At 39.0% G+C, this 18,646-nt stretch overlaps 1 protein-coding gene across 3 annotated transcripts; it reads left to right on the forward strand.

Annotated features, from left to right (window-relative positions):
- The first annotated feature begins 2,641 nt into the window (after positions 1-2,641).
- Positions 2,642-16,939, forward strand: WDR5A (Transducin/WD40 repeat-like superfamily protein). Of its 3 annotated transcripts, none has more exons than XM_089151966.1 (3): positions 2,642-3,534; positions 13,814-14,113; positions 15,538-16,939. In XM_089151966.1, the coding sequence occupies exons 1-2, from the start codon at positions 2,890-2,892 to the stop codon at positions 14,102-14,104; spliced, it is 936 nt and encodes a 311-aa protein (XP_089008092.1). In that variant the 5' UTR covers positions 2,642-2,889; the 3' UTR covers positions 14,105-14,113; positions 15,538-16,939. The 3 variants fall into 3 exon arrangements, with proteins under 3 accessions (XP_089008092.1, XP_089008093.1, XP_089008091.1); XM_089151967.1 differs by lacking the exon at positions 15,538-16,939 and adding an exon at positions 15,339-15,497; XM_089151965.1 differs by lacking the exon at positions 15,538-16,939 and having other exon boundaries at positions 2,643-3,534; positions 13,814-15,265.
- The last annotated feature ends 1,707 nt before the right edge of the window (positions 16,940-18,646 follow it).

Here is an 18,646-nt window from a genome sequence, read left to right on the forward strand (position 1 = left end):
AAAATATGGCTCAAAATAAACACTAAACACGTAAAAACTTTGGGGGAAAAAAAACAGAAAATGAGAATGAAAATTGATATAAATAAATAAATAAAAAGACATGATTATCTAAACCTCCTAAATATAAAGGAGTGTTCTAGTCTCAAACTTATAAGAGAACTAATGAGTCCTAGTCATCACTGTGTGTAACTGAATAGTCAATTAATTGGTACCAATTGCACTGTAAAAACAATAGTCAAAAGTGGCACATATGTGGCATTGAACAATATGACATGATTATGATGCCAAATTGATACAATTGTCAATTTAAAGGATGGTATGATTGGTAAAAGATTAATGCTTACACATAAGAGGTCAAAGTTTGAATTTCCTTTAGGCCATAAAGAATCTTTTTTTCCTAAAGTCGTCGGAATTATTCGTAATAATATATTGATTACAGTTAAAGAGGTGTTGTTAATAAAATTCCCATGTATCTGTGATTTAGGCATGATTGCAATCCTTTTCTTATTACGTTTTGTTATAAAAAGATTCTACAAACAAAGGAATTGTATACCAGAAAAAGAAGATACAATTGGGGAAATTTAGTAGGAATTCATCGTTAATAGTTTTTAATTGGGAGTTGGGACGTTGGCTGTAAATTATAGGAAACTAAATCGGCTCCTCTCTATCATGAGCTTGACTTGAATGCTGCGCATTAATGCGCAACACTTGCTACCAATGGTCGAAATTTTCATATCGATCGGGATTTTGATCTCAACGATCCGTCCGGGAGAAGGACAATTAAGATTTCGATATTGATTGTTGAACAAACATTCAAGATTTCTATCTCAATTGTTGCCAACATAGTACTAAATGCACAACAGTGAAGTTGACCTGCTGTATCAGTGGGTAACTCTTTTTTTTTGGCAACATTTTTTGAAGGGCGACTGTTACCGTTTATTGATTTCAAACAACAATTGTTATCCAGTGACCATCGCATTAGGGGTGCAAGTTCGGCCCTAGTGGCCCTGACCCGCCCTAAGCCCGAATATGGATTGGGCTAAAGATTTTGGCCCTAAAGGCGGGTTATGGCCAAAATATTCTGGCCTAAACTAGGGCCAAGGGTAGGCCTGTGATTACTCTCTAGCCCGCCCTGCCCATCCTGGCCCGTCCCTGAATTTTGGCCCTATTATTGACCCTGATCTTGGCATTGATTCTGGCCCTGATTTTGGCATTGATTATGGCCCTGATCTTGGCTTTGATTTTGACCCTAATCTTGGCCCTGATCCTGGTCCTGATATTGGCCATAATCTTAGCCTTGATCTATGCCCATGATTTTGGCCCTGATTTGAGCCTGGACTCTCCACCCATATGGAGAGGAATTAATTATAATCCACATGGGTGAGTATTTGACACGTGTCAAATTTTAAAAATATGATCATGTTTTGTAAAAAATTAATAAAAGAAAATTATATCTTCATTACCAATGTAGTAAGCATCCACCTGATTTTGGTCGGATCTTAACTCTAATTTTGGCTCTAATCTTAATGTTAATTTGACTCTGATCATGTATTAGATTTTTACCTTAATCTTTACATTTACATCGATATAACTATAAGTTTCGACTTTGACCTTCAGTCATTTTGATCATATTAGGTTATAAGTTCACTTTTTATATTATTTTAATATAATTTTTATTTTATGAACTAAGTCATTTTTAGTTAAAAAAATCATTGATTTTTTTTTGGACTAAGACGAGATTAATATAAGTATATAGAGAATTAATATCTAACAAATCTACACCCTGTGGACATCTTTCTTTTGCCTCCACTCCAATGTGATATGTCACGGAAAAAAAAATCAAAAATTAAAAAAAAGCTATGTTTGTAACTAAAATATAATTTTTTTTAACGACGAAAAATATATCAATACTAAATTATATATATATATATATATTTTTGTTGAATAAGGATATCAATGAGAGGGGTTTTCAATTTCCATCACCGAAGTAATGGGAGAGGTTTTCAATTTCTATCATCAAAATAATGAGAGACTTTCAGAGATCAATGTAGAATTATGGAGTATGAATTTATTTATGTTTAACGTAACACCATCAACTTATTGACTATTTTATCATTTTGTATGAACTTGAATCATCTTTTATTTCAATGAATTTTAATTTTTAATTTACCTATAATATTTTTATTTTTATTGTTATTATTATTTTTTTTTATGAATTTACATTTGATATTTTAAGTCCAACGATAGGACAAATTAAGGCTAGGGCCAAGATATGGTCAATCAGAGCCAAGGACAAGGCTAATCAGGGTAAGGGACAGGGCCAATCAGGATCAGGGCCAATCATGGCCAATAAGGATCAGGGCCATGGCCAATCAAGACCAACCCATCCCGACCCGGCCCAATTAGGGTCAATTAGAGCGGGAATGGGCTTGGCTTGACCTTGTTGGACTTAGGGCCAGGGACAATAATCATTGGTGTTGAACTAGGGTCGTCACGGAAATGGGCTTATATTAGAACATTTAGGGGTGATATTGGGATTGCAAAAACCCGGCCCAGAGGGCCAGTTGCAGCCCTACATCGCATCGGACTTCGATTTTTTCTCCCCAAGTCTGTGAGAATTGTAGCTGTGTTGTACTCAAACTTACTGTAAGTGTACAAATCACTCGACTCACCCTCGACACACTTGAACCAAAAGTTTATCTCTTCGAGGGAAAATTAAGGAGAGAGAGAGACAATCTTGGCACGCCGGCGTTGGGAGGAATTAGAGCTGTTACTCGACTTGGCGCACGAACTTTGAATTTCCCTCCTCGTTTAGTTCAGTCATTATGTATAACAGTTAAAACCTCCGGTTTCAACATTCAAGAAACCGAGCGGAAAAAATCTACGGACATGGCGTCAGATCCAGCTGAAGCCATAAAACCTTACAAGCTTTCTCAAACCCTAGCAGGCCATAAACGCGCAATTTCCAGTGTCAAATTCTCCGACGATGGCAAGCTACTTGGTAGCTCATCTGCAGATAGGACTGTGCGTCTCTGGTCACCGACCGATGGTTCCCTGCTCAAGGAGTTCGAAGGCCACGAACAGGGCATCTCAGACTTTGCATTCTCGTCCGATTCCCGTTATATATGCACCGCATCAGATGACAAGACTGTACGCATGTGGGATGTACAGTCGGGTTCGCTAGTTAAGACGCTTCATGGTCACACCAATTATGTCTTCTGTGTTAACTACAATCCTCAGTCGAATATGATTGTCTCGGGTTCTTTCGATGAGACAGTTAGGGTTTGGGACGTCAAGACCGGAAAATGCTTGAAGGTGCTCCCAGCTCACTCGGATCCCGTGACAGCGGTGAACTTTAACCGAGATGGGTCGTTAATCGTTTCGAGCAGCTACGATGGTTTGTGCAGGATATGGGATGCATCGACGGGCCATTGCATGAAGACTCTCATTGACGATGAAAATCCGCCCGTTTCTTTTGTCAAGTTTTCGCCTAATGGAAAGTTTATTCTCGCCGGCACATTGGACAATACATTGGTATGTTTTCATCCCTTTATCTCTTCGAGGAAAGGAAGATTGTCGTAAATTCTTTGATTACTCACTCGTTACCGGAAATTTTATGAATCTCGCTTTTACCCAAGAAATTTGCTCAGAATCAAATTGAGGCATTTCTTTCTTTTTAAATAAATGCAATTCGGTTGGTAATTGGTATCTTGTAGCTCTTTCATATACGGTAACGATTCTAAATTAATAGCTCCTTTGTGTCCCATCTTCCATGCTTTGGTTGGGTGGTTTTATTTGATGAGTAGATTTGATTTTGCAAATGTCTCTCTGCTCACTGTATTTAAAGCTTGAAGTTGGGTTATCTGTCGAGAACTTGTAAGCTACTTTTTTTGTCAAAGCTGATTGCACTTTATGTTAATGTTGTTCCTGGTAAATATTTATGTTCAGAGCAAACAGGTCCTACTCCTCAAAACAGAGACCAAGACCTTAATGCATTGACACCCCTTTTTAAGTTTCAAAAGCATCTGTCCCCTTTTCTGTTAGAATGACTAGAAATAGAGATGAAAAGACCATTGTACGCTCTCCTCTGTTTTTTTTTTCTTCCCACGTTAGTTGCAGGGTTTTCTTTTCTGTGCTTGAAAAGAGGGGGGGGGAGAGGGGGAGAGAGAAGGGGAGGGGGATTTCTGGCAAGTTGGAGGGATCCAGAAGAAACATTCTCGAGCAAGTAGTGGAGTCAATGAGACAGGATGCGTTGTTTTTGCAAGGGATGAGAAGAGGTATCTGTGGCAACCCTTACTACCGCTACCATCTTTGCTGTGAAAATAGAGAAGAATATGGTGTTCTTTGCGAGAGAGCATAGAATGAGGTAAAGAGTGGAAATTCAGATGATCAAATGCCTTCTCTCAATCTCGTTCTCACCTTAGGTTTGTAACTTTCAGCTTCACCATATCTAGGTAACAGCTAACATCTCTATTCGTCTCTCAAGCAGACGCAAATAATGCCGAGACATCTCCATGGAATGTTGTGTAGCACTTGGGAAGGTTTTTTTGGATGAAAATAATATATTAAAAGCAGCAAGCAACAATACAAGAAAGAAAACAAGAAACAAAGGAGCCGAACTAGGGGGGGGGGAGCACAAGCTCAAGGGGGGGGGATGAAAGTGCAGTTAAGACCCCATAAACTAACAATTAACATATATTTGGGATTGTCAGCAATAGGGGGATGGAGAGGGATAGCAATCTATAAGATACATCAAAGTAGATGGCTTTACTCATCTTGCCTTTGTGGATGATCTCATGATCTTCACCAAAGCTGATCATCAATCTATATCCACCATTCTTTCCTTGCTCGTCTCCTTTGAATCTCTTTCTGGTTTCCAAGTCAACCTCAACAAGTCCACTCTCTTTCTCTCCAGAGTCTCGGATGCCACCAAAGCTTCTCTCTTGTAGCTCTCAGGGTTTAGTCCTGACTCCTTCCCTGTTACCTACCTCAGCCTCCCTCTCATCCCCGGTTTAGGAAATAATAATCTAACTCTTTGATCCCTAGCAAACCCAGGTGAGCTAAGCTGTTTCAGCTCAGAAGTCTAGATTTTAAGTCTCAAAAATAGCAAAGAAAACTCTTGAGAGATCGAAGTAGCCCTCTTTTTCTTTGGTTTAGGTATGTTGGTAATCTCAAGTTCAGTTATGCATTGAGGGCAAATTGATTGACTTCTAGTCTTCTATTACAGGATTAACAGATGTTCCTCGCTGCCTCGTGGAGAACACCAGATATATATTTTTTTAATTGCAAATTCGAAGGATATTAAGGTGAGGGTAATTTAGTAATTACAAAAGATAAAACAATGATTTAATGGAAACCGTTAACAGAGAGGACCAATCTGTCCAAAGTAAGTTCATCTTTGGGGTGTCTCTGTTTATGAAACATAAAACGGGTGTCAGTGTTTCAAGGCCTCTGTTTTAGGGTGTTGGAGCAATTTGCCCTAATGTTTGTTCATAAACTGGAAGATATGTTGACAGCCTGTTCTCTATAGATTGTCTGTAGTCTTAGTGTATGGATACTTGAAGGATTTTCAAACAATGCTGCGCATATCTCAAAATCTTCCCGGCTGGGAAGGAAAGAGTAGATTAGTCATGATTGGAAGCATCCCAAACTCTATATGAATGGCTTCTGAGAAAGTTGTGATTGTTATTGTTGTTATGAATTGATAAAAAGAACCTTTGGGCACAAGTAAACTGACCTGCATTGTGTATTTGTGGGAAAAAGAAGGTGAAGAATATGTTCACCTAGATGGAACTGGGTAATGATGCTTCAGGTATAAAATTGACGTTGGATTACCAAAGACAAGTACCTTTTGATCATGTATTTGAAGATTTTCTCCTTGAGATATTGAAGGACCATTGTTTCCATATGGTTGTGGTACTAAGGGTAAACAATCTAACTTTTACTTTGAGGTCAAGGAGATCACTAACATGATAAAAAAATAGAAGAGCTGTATACTAAAAACATGGAGAATGATGATGATAATGTTGCTGCGATCGTAAACTATGTCTTTTACAGAATCTTTTTTAACAGTTTCTGACTTAAGTGGAGTTCCAAGAATAAGGCTTCATTAGCCATATATCTGCTGATTCTTACGACAACCTGATGCTATATTGTGTGTTGGTATTGAGTGACCAAGCCATGTAATCTACTACTTTTTTTTTTGGACCTGCTAGCCTATTGAGTTGTTGATTTAGTGAAACTACTCATTTTTACGGCTAATCAATGTTCTGATCAAGTGCCCATTTGTTATTACAAATCTAGTTGTTGGGAGAGATCGAGGGCAGAATGCATATATAGTTTTGATGGTATTGAGATTTTCTGTAGCATGTGACAAATGGGAAGTTTTGTTCTCCAAGGTGATTTGCAGATTTTGATTTGCTTAGAACAACTCCAGCATGCTCTAGTGGAGTTGAATAAGTGGTTTCCATGGGAATGTCTCCAGCAGGTTTAGGAGTTCTTCACCATTTGACAGTTACAAAAATTCATTTCATTGATGTTGGAGTGTGTTAATTTTTTCTCTGAAACCTGCTGTGAGGGGCAGACATGGTGAGAGATCTCCCCTACTAATGTAACCCCAAAACTAGGGTTAGGGGTAGGAAGGAAATTTCTCAAGATTCCTAGGACTGCCCAGGATTTCCAGCAAAAGGGGAAGGATACTTAGGGTTTTAGGGTACTCTTAAGGCTCCAAAACTCTATGGTGGAAGGTGGTTCAGATCTGAAATCTTGAACTTAGGGTTTTGTGGAAGTTAAAAAATCCAGTTGGGTGGTGCTAATTTGATCGGTCCTCCAATCCTCTTATCTTTATTGGTGTGAAATCTTCTCTATTCCCAAATCTACCATTCTTGCCATGGAATCCCTCTTCTATGCTTTCCTTTGGGATGGCCTCCCGCTTCCTTCATCCCATCAATTGGGCGAACACCTGCCGGCCAAAATCTAAAGGGGGTTTAGAAATTCGCCTTAAGATCTCAATAAAGCCTGTCTACTTAAACTCGTATGGAAAATTGCCTCCAAGCATGATTCCATTTGGGTTAATTGGGTTTATTCTTATGTTCTAAAATCTAACTCCTTTTGGACTATTGCCGTTCCTTTTAACCCTTATTGGGTTTGGCAGAAGCTCCTCCTTTTAAGATCTCTTGCTCTTTCCGCCATCTCTAGCCAAATCTCCAATGGCTCCTCTACTTCATTCAGGCACAATTCGTGGCATCTGATGGGTATTCTTTTCACTATCCTTGGCCCTTGCACAGTTTATGAGACTCGCATCCCTAAAGCAACCCCTCTCTCCCATTTTATCACCGATGGCTCTTGGTCCCTCCCCCCATCCCAGTGTCACATAGGTTTGGGATTCCCTTCCCCCCCTCTTGACTCCCCTTATGGCCTCATTGTTTGGCTTCCCTCCCACTCCAAATCATTTTCCACTACCTCAGCTTGGAACTTGATTCGCTCACCCTCCCCTTGGTTCCTTGGCCCCCCTTAGTCTGGTTTAAAGGTCACATTCCCCGCCACTCTCTCACCCTTTGGAGAGCTCTTAACCTTGCCCTCCCCACCTAATCATTCCTCATTAGCTGCCATATCCCAATTAGCCCAAACTGCACCCTTTGTTGGAATGGTTTAGAGGACCTTGACCACCTCTTCTTCACTTGTCCCTTCTCTTGTTTCCTTTGGGATATAGCCCTTGCTTCTATTTGACCCCGTTCTAGGTTTTGCTCGAGATTGGTCTTGGATTTTGAGAAATTTTGTAGGTTCTTCCATTTGTGATCAGTAAGTTAGTTTGTTAGTGCCACTATCCACCATTTGTGGTAGGAGTGCAATCTTAGACGATGGACCTTCAAATCTCGTTCCCTAGACATGTTATGGAAAGCCATCTGTTTCGATGTTTCTGTAATAATTATTTCTACTTCCTATCCCCCGGTTGTTGATTCCCCAAGTCACATGCTCATTGTTGTATCTTGGGGTCTTAGTTCTCCTATTCAGCCTCCTGCTTGAAGGTCGCTCTCTCTTGTATTTGTCTTATTTTACCTTTCAATTTATTAATTTATTCATAAAAAAAAATTCTGCAGAATTCCTTAAAGAAGAAGTGCAGAAATTTCAGACTTTAGGGAAATAGGGTTTAGATGGTCTGATTGGGCTGAAACTGGGAGGGAAGGTTACTATGGTTAGGGGAAGGGTACTCCTAAAGTTTGGGCCACATCTAACGGTTAGATTGCTGTAGAGCTGACCTCAAATTTTGGGTCCAGAAAAAGGTCAGAAAATTTCTGGGAAAAATAAAAGGAACTTGTGGGTGGCCTAGAAGAAGTGGGAGGGGGTCTTAGGAAGGGCTGCAATGGGGTTGGGAGGTGACTAGACTAGCCTGGGACTCATCTGGAGCTGTCATTTGATGGCTGTAGCTTGTGAAGACTTGCTGGAAATTGCCTAACAGAATTCAAAAGCTTGAAAAAGAAGAAAGAACTTCAAAACAGAAGACTTGGATGCATGGAATTCAGAAGAAACGACATAACTAGAGAGTCGTTTGAAATCCACTTATCCTGAGGTGTGCCTGTGGCTAGGAGCTTGGTGGTAGTGCCCTTAATATGGCCAATAAGGCCTCTTCCAGCAATAATCAGATAGGCTGAATGAGACCAGATCAAATAATTTATTCTATCAAACCTGACTAAGAGTGAGGTAAGAGTAGGGTAATTTTCTCATTTCCTGAACCAGGCAGAACAACAGCCGCGTCTTGTGTTGCCATATCTTCAGCCAAATCACCAGATTTTATTTATTTATTTTTTTTTTTGTAGAAGAAAAATCAGAATCTTATCGATCCTAGAACTCTAAATCAAACCTGCTGTTCTTCAATCTTCAACCTTCCAAAGTTGCTTAAAATTCGTAGGAAGTGTAGAACTTCAACTCAGGTAGAATAAGGGACAACATCAATTCACAAAGAGTTACTTCATAGATGCTACTTTAGAAGGGGGTAACCAACCAAGGAAGAGCGCGGCAGTAGAGGGAGGGGAGGGAGAGAGAGAGGGGGTTGGTGACGGAGAAAAGGGGAAAGGGAGGTGGTTAGTGGTGGAAAAACAGGATGGGTCGGTGGCAGAAAAAAAATAGAGAGAGGGGCACATGGTTCTAATCGCACCTAGGCTCTGATGCGCCATGTGGAAAGAACTGAATGTTTGGATGATCAATGTGATCCTAAGCCTCTTATTTATAATAATATGAGGTATACAAAATTGCATAATTACCCTTACATGGGAAATAAAAAACTTAATAATAATTGAACATAATAATGGATATTAGTCATGCCCAACTTGTTTAGAGGAGGGAGGAAATCTCCTTCCTTCAACCTGTTAGTGAAGATGTCAGCCACTAGGTCTCTAGACCTCACAAAGGGCATGCATATCAGCCCTTGCTCCAACTTCCCCTTGACAAAGAATCTGTCTATTTCAATGTGTTTAGTGCGATCGGGTTGCACGAGATTGTTAGCAATATTGATGGCAGCCTTGTTGTCACAAAGTATGTGGCACCTAGGGCTGGCCAAACCACTTGAAGGGTTTTGGTCATTTTACCGCTCCCCTTGAGGCTAGAGTAGTTTCCCTATGCTGTTAGGAGTTAGAATCTACTTTTGTTTTCTACATTAAGTTGGTAATTCGAGTCCTGATGTGTTCACGAGTCCAATTATGAATTCCATTCTCAATTGGATTCCTTGTTTGAGTAGAAAGTTTACTTGTGCAAGTCTGTTTTTAGGAGCTGTAAGTAGAACTCCCCTTCTAGTTGCTAAGTAGAGTTTTAGTTCTAGAAGGAATCCTAGTCAAGTTGAATTCCCAAGTAGTCTCTTATTTGTTTACCAAGTCCTATTTTAAATTGTCTCCATGTAACGGTATAAAAAAAGCTGTCTCAGTTGTAACAGGTCAGAAGTTGATGATATGAATAGAAAAGCTGATTTTGGAGTCAAGGAGTGTTGCGATTTTGTAGCTTTACAGTTTTGCAATTCCAGCTTAGTTTCTTTCTTCCTCAACCCTGCAGCAGCCCTAGGAGCATCATCAAGCCTGGCAACTACTCAACAGTCCCCTTCCTAATCAAGTGTGACCCCAGCCCTCTTCCCTACCCCTTGCCACTTTCCTTCACCCCACAATCCTCCCCCTATTCTCTCTCTATCTTGCGGCAAACTCTCCATCTCCAAACGCTAGTTTTATGTATTCTCAGCTTCTACCCCGATTTCAGCCTTCTCCTTCTCCCCTTAGGACCCCACGGTTGAGTTCTCTTCCTAGCTACTTCCCTCCTGTCTCCTTCTCTCCCCAGCTCCTGTTTCCCCATTCTCTTCTTTTCTTCACTTGCTGCAGAATCTGAAATTCCAGAATTCTTAAATTTCTGCAAAACCCTAAGTCCTAATTAGAAGAACTCATTCATAAAACCCTTCCCAAGTACCCTAGACTTCCCTAATTATAACCCCAAGGTTTGGAACTCAAGCCAACCCTAGTGGCAGGTCATAATAAGTTAAAACAACTGTTGTCCATTGTGTTTTGCCCTAGATCAGCAGGGTTTTTCAACTCTAGATTGCCTGCTGGTTCTTAGAACAGATTCTACTATTGGCCCTGTATTCCAGTGTTACATCAGAGATATGCTGATCTATGCATGGGTGAGAAACTCAGGGCATATCCTTCTTTTCTATTACCTTATGTGTGATTTTCAGCCTGTTATATTCTTAGGTTAATGTTTGCGATTCAAATGTGCAAGAAAATATAACCGCAAGCACACAGTATTGGCTGTAGTTGTGGTTCAATCTCAGGGTGGTCTACTGTTTCAGTTGCCACTCTCAAAAGAGAGAAATTTTAATGATCATGCAAATATCTCTAAATTAATCTAAATTATGATATGAAATTAACTATCAGAAAACCATACTAAATTGAGGAATGCTAAAGCCAAAGATGATAAATTCTAATTAAGGGAATCACTTGGAATTAAGATCCATCATAGGATAGTTTGAATCCAAGATCAACATGTGATAACATTGCATATATTATGTTCTCTGTCTATAGGATGTGGTGTAAAGGGCTAACATATCTTATGAATCCAAGTTCTTGATTCCAATTTCCTATATTTTTATCTGTTCTGGCCTATCCTTTTTGTCCTGCAATCCTGCCTAATAGATTGGATTCCGGAACCTGCTAAAATGATGGTTCAACACCATTAGCAATGCCTACAAAATTGTGCTAGTATACTATTAAGAAACTTGGGGGGTTTTTGTAGTGTTATCATGCTGCTGAGTATTAAAAGTGCTTTGCAGGTTCAAAATTAGGGAAATCACTGGGGAGGTTTTTGTAGTGTTATCATGCTGCCGGGTATTAAAGGTGCTTTGCAGGTTCAAAAATAGGGAAATTACTGGAGTTTTGTTATAGGAAGATTTTCTTGTTCTGGTTTTGGTATTATTTATTAATTTAACTATATATATATATATATATATATATATATATATATATATATATATATATATATATATATAGTCCTTGCTGACCTAAGTACTTTACGGAGACCTATAAATGCTCCTGTACGGAGAAGTGATATAATCCATATTGAAGGAACTAGAAGAGCTAGGGGTAGACCTAAGATAACCTTAGGAGAAGTGGTGAGAAAGGATATGTATAGCTTAGGCCTTGAATCTAGCATGGCCTCGAACAGAACTGATTGGAGGGCAAGAATCCATGTAGCCGACCCCATTTAGTTGGGACAAGGCTTATTGTTGTTGTTGTTGTTGTTGTTGTTGTTGTTGCTGACCTAAGTACTTTACAACCTATTTAACCTATAAGAAAAGATATATCCAACTCGGACTAGATTATATGTTGCGAATCTAACATAAGATGTTTGATAGAAGAAAGAAATAACTTCTAGAGGACCACAGCTTATTTACTAATAAATTCTCATCCTTATTTTCTCTCCAGATTTTAGGTCCATTAAAGTGGCAAAATGGCAATAAAAAACCTAGAACTAAAGTCCCAATGCATCTTTTCCAGCTAAGGCATTTATTCCGCTGTTATACATCCATTTCTCTAATTTATCTGCTTTTTTTGGATGAATAAAGATATATTATCCAAATAGGAAGGAGGGAAGGAAGACAAAGCTCAAGAGAGCAGGTAAAACAATGCCTGATCCTTGGGAATCCTTGGGAAGTCAAGTAAGGGGTCTATGAGGGATCAAAAAGAACTTAGAGTAGACAGCTTTGCAGATGACCTTCCAAATTTGGTTTGAGGATCTAGATTTGGTAGTCCATCTACGAAGATTCTGCTTAAGCCAAATGTGAGGGATGTCACCGATAGAGGTGCCCTGAAATGTAGTAGAAAGCTAGCAGGCCTCAAGATCTGGGGTTTGGAGTGTTTGCAATGGTGCCAAATGGAAGCAAGACCCAAATGCCAGATGGGATTAGAAAAGGGGCAGGGAAGAAGAGACGATTGGGGTCCTTTAGGCTGGATGTGCAAAGGACGCACTCGGGGGGATGTGGAGGTGATGGTGCTGAAGGAGGGATTGGGTGGGGAGGCGGCCAAGAAAAAACTCCCCACATGGTGAAGGCTGTCTAGGAATATGGCCTTTGGACCAGAGTAGCTTGGACCAAGAAGCTACAGGGGATGGGGGTGCGGATGTGATTCTAGGCAGACAAGGTGGAGAAGGAGCCATTTTTGGAGGGCAGTCAGATGATTTTGTCATAGGTGAGATTTTTTTGGGATTGGGGGGGGGGGGAGGAAGGTTCGACCAAATGGGATCAAGATCAGGGACAGAAGCGGAAGGGGTTCCAGGAGCCCTAGGAGATGAAGAGGGAGAGGGGGCTTCTTTGGGGGTAGCGTAGGAGTGAAAGGCCTCTAGCACCAACCTCTTGGGAGAGGAATTAGGCAAGATGCCAAGGATCAAGCCAGAAGGAGACAGAGGAGCTAATGGCGATGTAGTGTTATATGGTTGAGATGGCGAGGGGCCGAAGGTTGAGGAGACTCCTCCAAATTCAAGAAGGGTTGTGGGGGGGGGGGACATGAGTCGACCAAAAAGATTCATCCCTAAGAATGTGGGAGCAAACCCAGTTGACTCAAAAGGGATCATCTCTTGTGGAGATTTTCTAAATGAGTTTTAGGAGGCTAGCGATTTTATGTTATAGTCTCTGATCCTGCGGATGCCAAGTCCTCTTCCCGATATGGGCTTGCTAACTACTTTCCAGTTGATAGGGTGCAAGAATCTTGTTGTTTCTTTACCCTTCCAGAGGGAAGAGCAGTAGAGGGATTAAAATGGTGGAGACAACGGTTTTGGGAAAAATGAAGATGCTGCACCAATAGATGCAGGAAGACGAAAAAACTGACTGGATCAAGACTGATGACCAGCATAGGAGAGAAGGTTGCCTTTCCAGAGTTGAAGGCACTTCTTGATGAGGTCCAACATAGGGGTGCAGTGGGGTGTACGGCGACAGGAGTGGATAAGGGGAAGGCCAAGGTATTTGACAGTCCAACATTAGTTGTTGCTTTATCTACAATATCAAACTTTTTATGGATTTACTATGTGTTGGGTTTAATAACACAGACATTTTAGTTTTTTATATGGATATATTAAGTTGTATTTTGTCTAATTGAAAGTAGAGGCCCATTTGCTTACCTATTATTGTCATCTGTAAATCCTGTGCTGGTAACTGAATTGATTTACTACCTTTCAACCTCCTCTTCTCTCTCTTGTCTGTGACGTACATATGCAGGTATTCCTGATTGTCAGTCTGTTAACATATTGATATATGTACAAAGTTGGTTGATTCATTGTATGGTATCTGCAGAGGCTATGGAACTTTGCAACTGGGAAGTTTATGAAAGCATACACTGGTCATGCTAATTCAAAATACTGCGTATCATCTACATTTTCTGTAACCAACGGGAAGTATATTGTCAGCGGTTCAGAGGATAACCAAGTTTATTTGTGGGAACTGCAAACAAGAAAAATTATCCAGACACTGGAAGGCCACACAGACACTGTTATATCTGTTACGTGTCACCCTTCTGAGAACATGATAGCATCTGGTGCACTTGAGAAGGACAAGACAGTGAAGATTTGGACTCAGGAGGACTGATATTTGCTGGTAATTATGTCACTTCAATGTATCCATCTTATTGCTGCCTTTAGTTAGTACATGTCCACTTAAAGCATGTAGACATGGAAATTGTCACAGGACCAATATAAACATTTGTCATGAAGGTGGTGATATTGATAATTAGAAAATGATGATATTTATCCTCTGTTCTTTCTTTCTTTCTCTATCTTTTGCTATGCTATGAAGGAAAGAAATTGAACTAAGCAAAGGGTTGACATTATTGTTGCTACATGCCCATGGTATCAAGCTTGAAATTCGTTGTGTAGTGCTTTACAGTTTTGATTTTCTTGTACTAGGAAAATACTTTATTGCGATGCAGCCTTACCCTAGCTGAGAGGCTGCTTTGATACAAGAAAATACTTATTTCTTGTCCCCTAATGCCTGCTTGAACGCCATTTGTCCTCGTGTGGCTGGTCCTTACATTATCTGTTATAATTCTACTTAAATTTTGGTGTAATTATTCTTTTGGGTCAAGTGCTTTCAAGGTCTTCAAATTCAACGATACTTAACTAAATTCTCTGGTATTATGTAGCTGATTGGAAGACACAACTACTTTTATGTCATGATATGATTTTCTCCGTCACTCTCAAGTAAAATATTTTCGTTAAGTTGAACTTTACTCTGAGAGTACATGTAAAAGCCATCGCAGATAACTTGTTATACATTCTAGTAACATTTTCTTATTGCTATAATTGTAAGAAGGTTCCTGCTACCACCTAAGGATCAATATTGTTTAGCAACTTGCCTCAATTCTTAATTACCCCAGTTGTTTTATCCTGTTAGTTGAACTCAAAGGTTGTTCTTCGAAGTACAGATAAATAACAAAACAGATTCTGCAAGACAGATTTGTGACAGATTAATACATCCCAGTAGCTAACTTTGGAGTTCACCTATTATGTATGAGTTCCAACAGTGTCTTCTGTTTTCTAGGTTGAAATTATATCCTGACTGCTGATTAGGAAAGTACTGCATCGAACTGATAAAAGTAGAATTAACTCTTCCTCTTATGAAGTCATAAGTAAATGCTATCTCCCTGATCTTGAAAACCCCTAAATGGTCCAAGATTTTGGATGAACAATATCTATTCAGCTCTATCAGATGCCAGGTGAAAGCTATGTTACTTTAGACTGCAGCAATGCATAGAACTTGGATGTTCCAAAGATTGCATTTCCTCTATTTGTATTGGCTTATACACTGTTATACATGATTGTAGTTGATCATTTGAGGTGCCCTGCAAGAGCGTGTGCAACCATGCTGTCCATAAAAATATATGTTGTGTCCCTTGATTGCTGCTTTGAATCTTGTAAATTATTCGAAGGTGGTCCAGTGGTCAGGATAGGATACTTCTGGAGTTGAGTGTGTAGGATACTTGTGCATTGTTTTTAAGATATTAAACTTAACCTGATTGACAGGGAAGACCAAATTGATGAACATTGAACACCAAATGTTATACAAATAAAGTATAAGGTGCTTCTGAAGAGGTTTAATAGGCTTGGAGGTATTTCAACTACGCAGATAAATTAGTCGTTTGATCTATGACATGTAGTGGAGTGGGTTCTCAGACCACTGAAGTATATTTCTTACTAACGAAGCCTAATTAGTTGCCATTTGATCATGTCATTCATTTGCTTTCTCTGGAGTACTGGTGATGGAAAGAGCAGTTTGATGTCATATGGAGTGTCGACTTGAACAACCAACTATTAATCTTTTCCAATAGTAGTATGAAGTGTGATTTTTTTTCCTTCCTTTTTTGGATAACAAGAATGATATCCATATATTATATAAGGGAATAAACATTGCTTGGGGGACAGGTTAGTTTAGTTATCCTGAAATGTCATGCTCCTCGATTACTTCGAGGAGGGTCATTTCAATGAAGCTGAACCATTTGACTCGGTCTTTTGTATTTATACTACAACCAAACCTTTCTTTCCTTTTATGTATACACATGTAGCTCATTGAGGTAATACTGTTATTTGAGGTTCAGGTTCTATATCTTAGTTTTGATATTTCATAACAGTCAAACTCGTAAATCTGGTTGGTTAAATGTGTTTTTGAGACCAAATCGTTGTGAAGTATGTTTCTAAAGACTCCCCTTTTTCCTCCTTTGGTACAAAAGAAAGGAACACCTACCAGAATTAGAGATTTCTTGCATATATTCTCTGGGTATCATGGACATAGCTGCAGCTTTTATTTTGTGGGACAAAAACGCATGTCTATAAATTTGTCAAGTGTATGTATATATATATATATTTCTTGTATTCTTTGCATTTTCATTGAAAAATTGTCTTTCCTTCTTGCCCCAACCTGAGATGAAAGAGAGAACAGACTATTTAAAAAGTGAGCACCAGTGCATAATCTTTAGGTAGGAGAGAATAGGTGAGGATAATTGGAAGCATGTCCTAAGACCACTTGTATTATTCATAAATAGTTTCTGTTTGGTACCAAGTGGCTTGAGATTCCAGTCAAATGGCGTATAGACAAACTAAATCTTTTAAGAACTCCCTGTCTCCCCCAGCCAACGACATTACGTAAATAGTGCAAATGCCACCAAATTTAAACAATTGCAAGAAGAAGATCAAGAAACATAGAATTAAAGAGTTAAGGCACCCCATTAGAAGAACTAATACATTTTTTTAGCTTCTTCAATTCTATATTAGAGATGACAGGTTGGTTCAGGAACACCATGGTGCCTCATTAGTGGGAGACTTAAAAAAACCAACAACACTATATCCCTCCGAGCAACTTGGATTGGGACGAATCCAGATCTTATGAGACTCAGCATTGGATTACTTTTTTAACCTGATACTTGAGATTATACTATATGTTTCCCTCCACCCATTATTGTACTGTCCTTGCTTCTGCTCGTGTAAACAATCATTCTTTATTAACCACCAGCAGGTTGGATTTATCTCATCTTGATGGGGAGTAGTCATTTGAGATAATTCAGTAGATACATTATTCTGTAATGTCATCTTAAATTTTCATATTGAGCACAAGTGTTCTCAGTTGATCAAGCAGTAGTTCATCCGTGATTTAATAGGTTGAATCATAATGGGTTTGGATCTTATAGGTCAATTTGTTTACAAATGGAGGAAGAATTCTTTGTGGAATAAACTTTGCTTCTAATAAAGCATAATCCCAGAATTTTAGGAGTTAAAAATGGAATAATGGAAAACCAGAAATCGGGGTGGATCATAAGACTCTTAGATAACACAAGGAGGAACCCAGGTCTCCTTTCATGCAGGTCTTTTAACACTCTGGATTTATATAGTGATTGTTATTCAAAGAGCTTGTTGTTTGTTTATGAAGAGAGTTGTTCTAGGAGATCATGGTTCATTTTAATTGATATGACACAGAACATGTGGGAGATTGTTCGGCTGGAAGTTGGCTATAAGCCTATAACAATATTAATTTTTGAAAGATTAAAACAGGCGGCAACTTCTTTTGATAGCTAATGATCCACCAGAAGATTTTGATTACTTAAATCAGAACTACTCCCCCAACAATCTAGTTTCTGCAGTCTTTATTTGTCTTCTTCTGTAAATTATTTTATGTATTGCTGCATGATCCTTTTTTTCTGCTTCCTCTACCCAGATAAAATAATAGATAATCTATTAGAAGCGAAATCTTTCTGGGGGTATCCCTTAAGCTATTCACTTAGGATCTCCACCTGTTAAACAAACAATAACTAATTGTACTTGCCAACCCTGATTGACTAATAAAATGTTCTCCATGTGAAGGGAAGACTTGAGACCATTCAATTGCCAAAGATTAGGGTGATTTTGAACATGTAATTAAGGTTTCTTCTCTCACTCATGGTCATGTGGTTAGCTATTGGTAAAATACTGGTTGAATAGTTTTCTTTATACATTGATGTAAGCCTAATGAAGCATGTACAGGTGTTGAGATCTTCACCAGTTAGAATGGATAGAAATCCTTTCTTTAAGAATCATCCACAAAAAGGGGACAGGTGGGTCACCCATGAATATGAAATATAGAAGGGGGAAGAGAAAAAAAAGATTAACATTTCATTTTCTACAATCATTCTGGGAATTCCTTAATTGCAGTTATAGTGTGAATAGATGTTTTTGATTCCACGGCCGTTTCCCATTGGAAGACCCAGTCACTTAAACAGTATTGAAAGCTCTTTGACGATGATGGTGATAATGAAAATGTCAAAATAAATTTAGGAAAGGCGATTACGTTGACTGAACTTGTAAAAAAATGTTAAGAGATTAATAACATCTGATCACAATTACATGAAAATGTGGGTCTCACATGAAATTATTCAATATAACGTTCGTTGCCTATTGGAACCTTTCCAGAATATGGGAACTATTATTATTATTATTATTATTTGTTTTTTCCTTCGAATTTTTATGTGTATCTTCTTTTTTTCAACGTAACATCGCAGTGGGAAATCTGGAAAAAAACTGGGAATTTTTGACTATAAATTGCGGCTAACATGCAGTGACTTCCAAGTTCCAAGTCTCGGAATAAATCAGAAAAATGGGGCAAGCA

The sequence above is a fragment of the Hakea prostrata genome, chromosome 4, assembly GCF_041222555.1.
Source record: "Hakea prostrata isolate BN-2017 chromosome 4, UWA_Hpros_2, whole genome shotgun sequence".
NCBI classification, from domain to species: Eukaryota; Viridiplantae; Streptophyta; class Magnoliopsida; order Proteales; family Proteaceae; genus Hakea; species Hakea prostrata.